This window comes from Argiope bruennichi, chromosome X1 (assembly GCF_947563725.1).
Source record: "Argiope bruennichi chromosome X1, qqArgBrue1.1, whole genome shotgun sequence".
Classification (NCBI taxonomy): Eukaryota; Metazoa; Arthropoda; class Arachnida; order Araneae; family Araneidae; genus Argiope; species Argiope bruennichi.
Window position 1 is genome coordinate 129230035 of NC_079162.1, and position 12416 is coordinate 129242450.

At 31.0% G+C, this 12416-nt stretch overlaps 1 protein-coding gene across 1 annotated transcript in view; it reads left to right on the plus strand.

Annotated features, from left to right (window-relative positions):
• The window catches only part of LOC129958869 (uncharacterized), a 47144-nt gene extending 35558 nt beyond the window's left edge, over positions 1–11586 (plus strand). Inside the window, exons 2-3 of the mRNA XM_056071591.1 lie at positions 212–390; positions 10504–11586. Coding sequence (XP_055927566.1) covers positions 212–390; positions 10504–10719 — 395 coding nt within the window. The 3' untranslated portion in view covers positions 10720–11586. The remainder of the gene's footprint in view (positions 1–211; positions 391–10503) is intronic.
• Positions 11587–12416: the final 830 nt, after the last annotated feature.

The following is a 12416-nucleotide window of genomic DNA, read 5'->3' on the forward strand; positions in this document are numbered from 1 at the left end:
AGGAAATAAGAGAACATTTTAGAATGAGGTTAAAGTGGGCTAATGTATGAGAAAAATTAGGAAATTAATTAGGATTTCATTTAGATTTAGGGATATCATTAACTGTATATATATATTATAGAACTTTTGATTAAATATTCTTAATATGCTGTATCTTTTTTAAAAAATTGCACTTTATTTCCTTTAAAATGGTGTCATTTTTCCATTTCAGCATCCCATTTATACTCCATTCTTAGTGTTGCTGAAGTATCAGGAATGCATGTCGCCCATCTCTTATGTGCCTTATGTATTGGACTGGCCTGTCCAGATTTATGGCTTCAAAAACGTGGATGGAGCTACAAATATGACAAACTTCTGAACAGCTCCACTAAACAAAAGTCTTCAAAACAGGTAATATTTTTTTTTTTTTTTTTCAAAATGGTTCTTAAATATTTGGGCGTTAAGATATTAAGTTGCTTTAGTGAAATGATGTGTAAAATGGATCGAAATAATAAGCTCGATATAGCAGAAAGAATACAAGAAGAAAAGGGATTTCCTGATAAATTTACTTTAAAAATGACTCACCAAAGTTTACAACAAAACCAAATATAAATATTAATAGTAAAGGTAACAAAACTCTGCTTGTCAAACCTTCAGCTATCAAGATTTTAAATTTTAGATCTACATTAAAACTACATTTAGATATAAATATATGAGTGCTTTTTGCTCGATTGAATCAACATTCTTATTTTACTATGATGAAGAAAAAAATCTCCATTTCCTCTTCATCCCTTGAATAAATAGCTGCATGAGCTTTATTTATATATTTAGAAAGAAAATGTCTATTACTTTGGTTTAAATACTGACGTCGGGTTTAGCTCCTCTGATTCATGCAAATTTCGATTTGTCAGTTTTAAAATAAAATGCGTTTTTATTATTAAAACTATAAATTTATTAATAATAATTATGTTTCATAATTACTCCACTGTTCCGTCTTAATTAGCTAATTAATTAGTTTTAAAACCTTTTATAAAATTATTCTAGAATCTGATTTCATTTTTTTGGAGCAATATCTATTTCTGATGCATTTTTATTATTTTCAGTTTCTTCATTTCCTAGTATTTCTTAATTTTTACATTCAGCTTTTTGTTGACAGTCAAAAACTTCATAACATTCTTTCAATTATCTTTATTTTCTTAATTACGCTTTTGCGTTTTCTTTTTTCCTGCAGCTGGCTGATATCAATACTTGCTTCGTTTTTCGTCAAATATAACTAAAAGCAGAGCATAAGACCTTCCTTTGGTTATTAATTTAATACCTATTATGATTTTGATTAATAATTTAAGTTAGAGAATGAAAGGGGCAAAATAGGAATTTAACAAATATTGACTTACAGTCTTGAACTATTTCTCTAAGAGAATTAACAATATATTCATAATATAAGTTTGATTCTAGTAAAGTTAATAATTTTTTTAATCATGAAAATTACTTTTATTTTCTAAATTCTATTCTTTTTAATTCTTCTAATATTATTTATACATGGACGAAATATAACATTAATTATTGTAGTTTCGCTAACATAATTAAATCAAGTAGATTGTCAGGAGATAAATCCAATGTTAAAGTTTCAATGTTGTTTATGTGATCAAATTAAAATTTATGTAAGTCTGTGTGTTTCATTTACATTAAAAGAAATCGTTGATGTGCCTGTTTTTATTAATTGCTTTGATTTTTTTTTACTGATTTATTTTAAGCACAACAAAACATAATTGCTAAACAATGATTTATATATGATTTACAAATTAAAACCAAATATCAATTCTTTATAAAAAATCTAATATCGCATATTTATTGGAATTTTTGTTTAACAGGAAATCTTTAGTTTAACGCGTAAAATTGAAACTTTAATAAAGAAATATATGCCATAATCCAAAAGATGGGTAACTTTACAATTGATCAGAAAAAATGTTACTTCTTTTGATTTTAACTATATATGTAATTGGAAAAATATAGAAATGCAATTCAAGGACATATTTTTAACACAGCAAACATTTGAAACCTATTTTTAATAGAATGAACAATAATCTATTTTTAAAATTAAAAAAAACAACTTATTATTGATTTTGAATTCTTTTTATTTCGAAATTACTTTGCAGATTTTAATTGTTGCATGTATTTTGAGTTAAGTTTGAGTTAAAAGAAATGCAATTGTAAATTCAATCATTTATTTTCATCCATTAAATCAATGGAGACATACAACAATTTGTTGTTTAAATAAACAACTATCACAGTCGTTGCCAAGGTGAAAATTGAGAATAGATTGAAGAATTCATCTTTACTCTTTATCCAAAATAGTAAAGAAATTACCTTAACTTTAAGTATTAAAAAATAAGAACTTTTACTTTGAAATTAAATGAAGATGACCAGATTGTTACGCTGGATTAAAAAAAAAATTATGAGTGTGGTGTTAAACTTGTGTCAATGAAAATATTTAGAATTTTTATTCCACTTTTTCTTATAAAATGAGCAAAAAGAAAAAAAAAGAAAAAAAAGTCTATCGGGCTTCTTTTTTTTTTCTCCTGTAACTCTAATTACTTCATTTCTTGAATATGTTTTTCTTCCAGTAAGCAGGAAACTATCCAACGTCAACGTGAGGGAGCATGTCCAAGTTTTTATCTCTGCACCCTGATACTGGGTTTACACTCGCCCAGTTATGGGACGGCCAGTAGGCGGCGCATGCGCAGAAAGGGTCTGATTTATGCTTGCCACAATTTCATAAGACAGATTGAGGCATGCCACGCTTGTCTATAAATTGCTGTTTGGGCGTCCCTGGATTTTTCTTTTTCACTGTATATCGTATTAAAATGATGGATATTTTCATAAAGAAACATAGTAAAATAAAAAAAAAAAGGTCAAGATACCTAAATTTGGAAACCTATATAAAAGAAATGGCAAATAAAATGAAAACACACACACACACACAACCTCGCATCATAAAAAACAAAGAGCAAAACATGTAGGAATTAATCTATAAGTGATCAATTTTTTCACACCAAAAAAAAAAACAGCAAAATTCTACAAACGCATGCGCAATAATAATAATAATAATAAACAATACAGCGGTACATTGTTGTCCACAGTTTTGGAACAATTACTTGCCATCGACAAAACAGCATTTTTCTGCCTTTCGACGCATGCGCTGCATACTGGCCGTCTTATAACTGGCCAAGTGTGAACTCGGCATGACTGTGATGATAAAATGGTAGTTTATGTAGCTGATGAGTATTCTCAAATGACACGAAAAGGAAAAGTTCAATAAAAATGCGAAGGGGAAACCGCATTAAAGTAAAAATATTAAAGTAAGGAGTAAAGGATTTTCAGTTCTCGAAATAAAGAAATGCGGGGGTACAATATCTGATCTACTGAACTAATCCATTTCTATTAATGACTACTGATATTAGAATGAAACCAGAGAGAGGCATCTCCTCAAAACTGTTTCGCATACTCTCTACTAAAGTAGTATCCCAGAAAATGCCTTGCGTGACATTGGCGTACAATAGTTACGAAATATTAAACTTTGGCGTAAATGTAGCCTTTTTACTGAATCTATCATGTGATCCTTGACAGGTTTTTTGACGATTCAGCTCTGTAATGCGGTTAAAAGTATCCGAAAATCGAGTTTGTGTTTTACACGCATTTTCTCAACCGACTGAAACAAAAATTTGACACAGAACTACACCTGTCATCACAAAATCGTACACCAAATTTGATATATTTTAGTCATCGTGTTTACATGTTTCTGAGAGACCGATAGACGAGCAATCCTTCGTTGGATTTGGCTCAATATTTGATTCGTGTCGCTATAGATGTTAAATCTAGGTTTCGAATTTTATCCGTCTACCTCTCTTCATTTTGTAGATATCGAATTAACTTATATTGGAACGACCGGACAGACAGCCTTCCTTTGAATAGACTATCGTCAAAATTTGATACAATTCTACAAATTTGGTTGTAATTCCGTAAACCATATTTCAGTCGTTAAAGCTTCAGCTTAAAGCGTTTTTTCAGTTAATGCTTTCCCAGACAGACAGTTATAATGCCAAAAACGTGTTTTTCGAGCTCGGAGAGATCTAAAACGTGAAGCTTCGTTAAAATCTATATAAAATAGTATTTCGAGAAACTTTTAAAATTAAGTACTGAAAATGCTTCTTTGTATTTGAGGGGGAGGGGGGCATTGCTATAAACGCATTTTACATTTTTTTAAAATTGACTTTGATTGAATTGATTTTTAAATGACTTTTTTAAATTGATAAATTTTTTTAAAATTGAATTTTAATTTTTTTTAAACAGCGGAATTATAACATAATAGTTTTCAACACTTTTTCGTAACCTCAGTAGCATTTGAAATACGCACTGGATTCAATAATGTTTCACACCATGCGATAGCTTGCATATTTCTTCGGAGCATATGGTTGCTGTGCTTGGCGCAATTTCTCGGATGTTGGCGACTACTTAAAGAAACTAATGGCTGACATCAAGGTTGCTTGAGGCTAGGCTCATAAAGAGCGGATGCTTTGATGACGTCAGATTAAGAATAAGCTTCATCATCCGTATGTCACGCAGCGGAATAAATTAGCTGTTTCAGAGCTGTTTAGGCAACAGAAAAACTTCTACTAAGCTAATTTTTTTAAAAGGGAAATTCTGTTATAGAATCAACATTATGAAATAATAAAAAAAATGAATATTTAATAGGAAATTCTAATAAAACTCGTTTATTTGTCTTACTGATGTGGTTTCTAAGAAGAAAAAAAAAAAAAAAAAAAAAGAAAAGAAAGAGCTAATTATATTTGTAGTCATTGAACATGTAGCGTAAAAACATAGTTTAATTTAATTAGCGGGCGATTATTAAGAACAATTAGGAATAATTTTTGCTTGAGATTATAAGATATATATTCGATTTTAATATATATATTCGATAAGATTTAAATAATAACGTTCCACTTCCAATTTAACTAAATATTTATTTCATAGATAAGGCGTCAATCATTAGAATCAATTTGAAAAAAACAAAAAACATTTTTTCTTAGATTCCATTAAAATGCATAATCATAAATATACAAAAAAAAAATTATTATTATTAAAAGTTTTTAAGTATCCTTCTATTTGTGTAGTAAAAAGTGAGAAATAACAATTTTGTTTTATCGAAGATCAAACTATATAATTAAAAAAATATTTCACAATGAAAATCACAGGAAAGAAATTCATGGAAATTCATTAAAATGAGTATTAAAATTGTGATAAAATTTTCAATTTACTTAATGTATTTCAGTTAAAATCTCATGCTTTTACAGTTTTGTTTTGGCATCCATACGTATAATAAAAATGAATTAAAATAAAAAATTAAGAATATTATAAGGCTTTAAATGTTTTTATAGAATTAAAATAAAAAGAATGCGAACTGAAATATTAAATATATAGACTATGCAAAAATTAAAAATATTTATTTCATATTAATAAAAGGTAATTATCTTCTAAATGAAATTATATGCAATTATTTAAAATAAGGATGCAAGCTATATTTAGAGTAAAATTGCTTGTTGTTTCAATCTATGACAATAATTTCTCAGAAAAATATTTATTTAAAAAGTTATTCGTAAAAAGAAGAATCATTTACAACATTTGTAAACTTTTACGTACAATATTTGGGATTTGTAAAAGAGAAAAAATCCTATTCAATTTACATAGAGGGGAATATTTCTGAAATCAAAATCTAAGTAAACCCCGAAAATGATGAAAATATTTTAAATCCAAAGAGTAAGTACATGTAAAAAACAGCCCCTAAATTGACGATGATAATTTTCATTCTATGAAATCTTGGAAAACTTTATGAGCAGTTTTTATTAGAAGCAAAGGATAAATTGACTGTCGAAAACTATTTGATTGCTTACGAAAAATAAGTTGTTTGCTGGCCAAAAAACAATAAAATAATTTTTTTTGAAATATCATTCAAAATGCTCTGAACCGTTGGTATATTTCTCGTATATACGCTATTTCCTACAGTCCTGATTCATCCGCAACTATTATAATAATAAATTGCTTCATTTTTTCTATAAAAAAATTCTCGGTTTCTTATCGTTTTCCCCTTTCTAAAATTCTTGAACTTTTTGCCCTAGTTCCTATTAAGGGGCACTTTTCCTGAAAGGCAAGAATAGTAACATCCTTTACCTACCTGACATTTCAAAATAAAGGAATCAGAAGGACTAGAATATTTGGGAATATCTTATGCTTGGGAGGCTGGGAACAGACAATGGGAAGGTCATTTCGTCGGAATGATCTGTTCTGGTAAGCACGCCATTCTCGAATTCCTATTACTTTTAAAACACGTTTACAAACACTTTTACACGTTTTTTTTTCTCCCTATATTGTTGTCCTGTTTGCTTATTAAAAACTGAAAATGTCTCGAAAACAGAAAGTGATTTTATTGAAAAATAAAATTGAAATTTTAAAAGAATTTGACAAGAGTGTGGTATTGCCGACAGTAAAAGTGGCGTCCCTCAAAAAAAAAAAAAAAAAAAAAAAATGAATATTCCAATTTTAATTCTGTTTATGAGGGGGGGGGGGAGAAAAAGATAGAATACGGGGGAAATCGCACTTCGAAGAAATTTAATGCATAAAAAGGCAAATATCCTGAAGTAGAGGATATTTTGATTTGGTCTTTAACACAATGTAAAGCATCAAATATTCCCATGTTAAACTACTCTTAAAAAAAAGAAATTACATTGAAATTGTATCAAAAGGTTAATTGTTTTTAATGGATGGCTCCATAAATTCAAAATATAAGATGAAATTTCATGTCAAATGGCAAGCGGAAAATGTAAAGATGTGCCAGCTGAAAAAATTCACAAATGGCTCAAAAATTTGGTAAGTAACATCGAGGAATCCAAGTAAAGGTCATTTACAGATTAATGAAAATGTTTTTTTTAATCATGCCTGTTGGAATTCTCGAATTTAAAAGCGACAATTGCAAAGATGGAAAGAGTTCTCTTGATTCACTCTTACATATTTCGTCAATACTGATGTAAACGATAAGCTCACTTTCTTAATTATTAGAAAACACTGAAACCAAATTGTTTTAGAAATGTTTAAAACATTGCCAATAAATTATAAAGCGAATAAGAAAACATAAATAACTGCTAAAATTTTTACTGAGAGACTAAAAAAATTGATAAAATTATGAAAAAAAAAAAAAAAAAAAGTAAAATTTTTTTGAAGGATCAATGTGCTGCAACTGCTCAAGAGACTGACTTTTGAAATGATGAAACGTGAAAATGATTTTCTTCCCACCGAATTGTCCAGCAAACTATCACCTTGACTCGTGGGGATTACAAAAATACTTAAAGAAACGCTACAGAAAGTGCTTATTTTAGCATTCGACAAATTATTGAACCCCTACAAGAAATTTTGATAGAAAGGTAAACATCGGGCGATAAATATTTTCCCTCTTGCAAGAAATTGTCAAATATGAAACAATAAAGAATTGTTTCGTTAATAGAGGGTTTTCAGATCCAAAACTAAACGAATGTGATGTCAACAATGTTAATGATGTCGACGCGCGCACGGCATAGGCGATGAAAATTTGATTTTAGGATGAAGAACTGAACTTTACTGAGAGTAGAGATTATTTTTGAGGAATATGTCATCTGTGATATCGACGTCACGAGCAAAAAAATAATTTAAAAGTGCATTACAGAAAGTATTTATTTCAGCATGCTACATTTGATAGGACCACTGCAGGAAATATGAATAAAAACATTAGGCAATAAATCAAATATGAAAAAATGAAGGACTTTTGTTAAAGGAGGATTTGTAGATAAAATTAAGTGAATGTGTTGTCAATGATGAAGTCACACGCGAGGCAGAGAAATTTGATTAGTTATAAGATGAAGAAGACTGAAATTTCCTGAGAGTAGCGATCATTCTTTAACTGTATTATCGATGTCACGAGATCGGAACTATTTATAGTAAATAGAATCAATAGAAGATAAACTGCGTAATACTAATTTAAACAAATACAAAGAAAATTAAGAATGCGTTTATTTTAGTTATAGTAACGTCCCGTTTTAAAGCAACACTAAAGCTATCTTGGGAAGGACCTCATGACCGCGGTCAAATGACGAGGACGACACTTGAGATGGCGCCCTCTCTCCAAGCTTACACACTGCCCCAGCGGCAGGACGTTAGGCACCGATGGATTAAGCGTGCACCAGACCAGCATACACGACTGTTCTTCGGTGGAATCGGGACTCGAACCTGAAACCCTCCTGTTCCGAAGCTGAGAATGTACCGCCAGGCCACTGCGGCCCTTACGAGGAAAGCGAAGAAGCAGTGGACAGCACTGAAAACCTTCAAACTTATATGTTTTGATAAACATTAGGGATAAAATATTCAATGAATTTTATTCATTTCTTAAATCTGTATTTTATACTCATAACCAATCAGTACATCAAACGTCAATTAAAAGTTCTCTTTAAATAAACATCTACCTGTATGCACTTAAAGAGCCACGGTGGCCTGGTGGTAAGGTTTCGGCTTCGGAACCGGAGGGTTTCATATTCGAGACCCAATTACAACGAAGAGCCGCCGTGTAAGCGGGTCTGGTGCAAGTTAAATCTGTCGGGGTCAAGCGCTCTCCCGCTAGTGTGATGTGGAAGTTTGGAGAGGAAAGGTGCCATTTCAGATGCCGTTTTCCTCTTCTGACAGCGGTTCAAAGTTACGAGGTTTCCAAAAATAGCCCCAGTGTTACTAACTGAAACTAAACATGTACCTAAAACGTACGGAAAAAGAGATATATGATAAATACTCAAGAAATGCAATGAGGTTATGATTTTCTTCGCTTATATGAGAATTGTTTCATTTTAAATCTTTTAAGTACTATCTTCTAATCAAGTACTATCTTTAAAAAAATTTAATTAATTACTTTTAAATGAATTTTTTTTATTAACACTTCTATTCCACGTGTAGTGAACGTCGCAGTTTAAGCTGCGTGCTCTTGCAAGTAGATTAATCATGCGATGTACAAGTAACTGCAACTGTATTTTCTTTTTCTTCCGAGATTTATATGTATTCCATTAACTAGCAAAACTTTCTTCTTAATGTTTTCTTTAAATAAAAATGTTATTTTTTTGCGTCGTCATTGAATTAAATATTATAAACAACATCCACATTGGTGACCCGGACGTGATTTGAATATGCAACCTTCTGATACAGTTGCAGTTACTCGTGCATCCCATGATTAATCCGCTTGCACGAGCACGCATCTTAAACTGCGACGTCATCTTGATGAAAGCAGTATCACCACACACTCCTTTTCAGTCCTTTGAAAGACGTATAAACGGGGCTTTAATTACAAACAAATGCATATATCGCATAAATGTGGGATGTGTCTAGATAGCAAAGCAGATTCGAAAGTTAAAATGCAATTTAAAATCAAGCAGGTGTTTGGAGGTTTTAAACAATAGATTTGTTAAACACAAAAGGGACATATATTACAGAAGATAGAAATATGTTATTAAAAGAAAAAAAAAAGTATTTAGAGCATGGTCCGGTTACATTATATATTAATAATGGACAGAATCAACTACTTTAATAGTGGATATTTTTGAGATTTTAAAAAAGATTAAATTAATCTGATTCGCGATATAGAAAGGAAGAAGAGAAGAGAAAGGAAGGTGTGTAGGAAGAAATTATTTCCATTATGGATAAGCCTCGCCAACAGCGGTATAGTAAGGAATCTGCGTCCTTAGCCACATGATTAATAGCTATGTTATCGTTTGTGTGTATGCGAACGGAAAGGCTGGTATATGGAACCATCTATCAGATTCTTTGATTCTCGTTATTTGTCAAAGTAAAACTCTACATAAATTCCTATTTAAAATATATGTATGAGTGTAATTCATTTCACTTAAAATGTGTAGATATTTACTAGAGTAATTTATTCTGGGATTTTAATCGCTTAAATTATAATTTTAAAGTAATTATTGCAGGTTTATTTTTTTCTTTAACATGAAAGATTATACAGAGAATATCTTATTAATATTTCTATGTATGAAATTTGTTATTAAAGTAATGTGTATTAAGTTATGGTATACAATTTGGTCGTCGTTAGGAACTGCCTGGAGCAACAATGGATCTGGAGGGGGTTAATATCAGCTTTTTTGAATAAAATACTAAATTTCGCAATAGCCTATTTGTGCTACAATCAGTGCAGTTATCAGATGGCTGATTAGATAATAATCAGAAGTGAATAACCTCCTCTTATTCCGACTGTCAACATTTTCATTCTGTAATTTTTTATGAAAGAAATGAATCAACTCTAAAACCTAATTATTAATAATTAAGTTATTTTTTTTAAATTGCAGAAATATTGAGGAATTTGCAAACAAAATTGGTTTACTATTTATTTAATATGTAAAATAAATACGTTCTTCGGAAAGTAGATGTGCTAATAAATTTTTATTTGAATAGGCTTTGCATCTGCCAGAAGCTCGCACTCACATTCAAGAAGCAGCTGGAACTGGAGAAAAAGTCACTGTTGTTTCCTTGCCAGAAACGGATGGAATAGTTTATGCAGTTCCTGAGGAACAGTATGTTATCCGAAGAGGTGAAGCTACGTACATGGCACCGGTTGGCAACACTAACCTAACAGCCTTCTTCCCTACTTACAGAATTCAGACAAATTAGATTCATCGATTTCATTGAAAATGTAGTTAGGGACTTCGACAGTGATTCGAAAGAGAAAAAAAATCATCTGTTCTGTTTTTTTTTTTTTATTCTCTACTGTATATCCAATCGAAAGAGAGTAAGTATAAGCTAGCATTAGAAAGAGGTGGAATTAAGAAAGTTTCCACAATCAACAAGTATAGATGTATACTATTAAACACACAACAAAACATCAGTTTTTGTAGATTCAACTGAAGATATTTTGTGGATTTTATTCTTTGTGTTTTATTTTAATAAACTTAAGCGGAAAATTGTTCTGTAGATAAAGAGCAAAAGAAATAACACTATAACCGTGCTGACAGTAATGCTATAAAAGAAGAGCGAATTTGTATTTTGTTAAAAGCAGTTTTATTTTTTAATGAATAATATGCAATGTTTGCATGTTCACATATTGCATTTGATAAGTTTAAATACAAACTAGAATTTACATCTGACGTCATCAAATGCAACAATATATTCTTTTTAAGACTTAAATATAATTCTTTCAGAATATTTTTATACAATTATTTATAAACAGATTCTCAATGTAGAGTTTTAATAATGCTGAGAACAGTGAACTCAAGAGCTTTCTTAGCGTGTACTACTAAGCTAGTTCTTCAGCTTCATTTCGAATAACATGACATCTATTGTTAAAAATTGTTACGATAGAAAGACCCGTATTTAAAAAAAAAAAAAAAAAAAAAAAAAAAAAAAAAAAAAAAACTTTTTTTTGTTTTTGTTTACAGCTCCACTTTTCAATTGTTTCTTTTGAATATTTTTTATGTGATTTTTCAATTTTGTATAAATAGAAATTTCTGTTCTAATTACAATAATTAGATTCTTTTTTTATTTGTCTTTCTTTCTTTTTTTTCATTATAATCGAGAGGTTTCGAATAACTGCAGCAGAAGAAATTCATTCAATACTGAGGAACTAGACGACGTCAATGCAGCAAAACGAAAACTGCCACCACATCTTTCTATACAAAACAGAACAAACAATATGCTTAAAACAGTAGCTATACAAATTTTATGCCTGGATACACAGATGTACAAGAGGTGTTCAAATGAAAAGGTACGAAACGAAACTGTGGGTATAAATGAAAACTTTATTCAAAGTATACCATAGGCCTGAGCAAAACGATCCAATTGATTAATGAGCCGAAGGATTCCTTGTTCCCAGAATTCCTGTGGCAGTGACGAGACCCAGTCCTTCACATCGTCCTTGAGTTCGCCGTCTGAGTTGAAGCGCTTCCCTTTCAGCTGTTTTTTTCTGGGGATCAAACACATGAAAATGGCAGGGTGACATGCCCGGGCTGTAGAACGGATGGTCGAGCTGCTTCCACTTGAACTTGGCCAGTTCCGCACGTGTGGTCGCGCGTTATCATGGAGCAGAACCACACTCTCCGTGAGTAGTCCCGGTCTTTTGTTCTAGATGGACCTGCGTAGTTTTCGGAGTGTCTCACAGTATACATTGGAGTTCATGGTTCTTCTGTGCTCGAGGAATTCAACAAGTAGTGGACCTTGGACGGCGAACTCATGGACGCTGTGAAGGACTCGGTCTCATCACGGCCACATGAATTTTGGGAACAAGGAATCCTTCGGCTCGTTAATCAATGGGATCATTGTGCTGAGGCTTATGGTGTATATTTTGAATAAAGTCTTCATTTATACCCACAGTG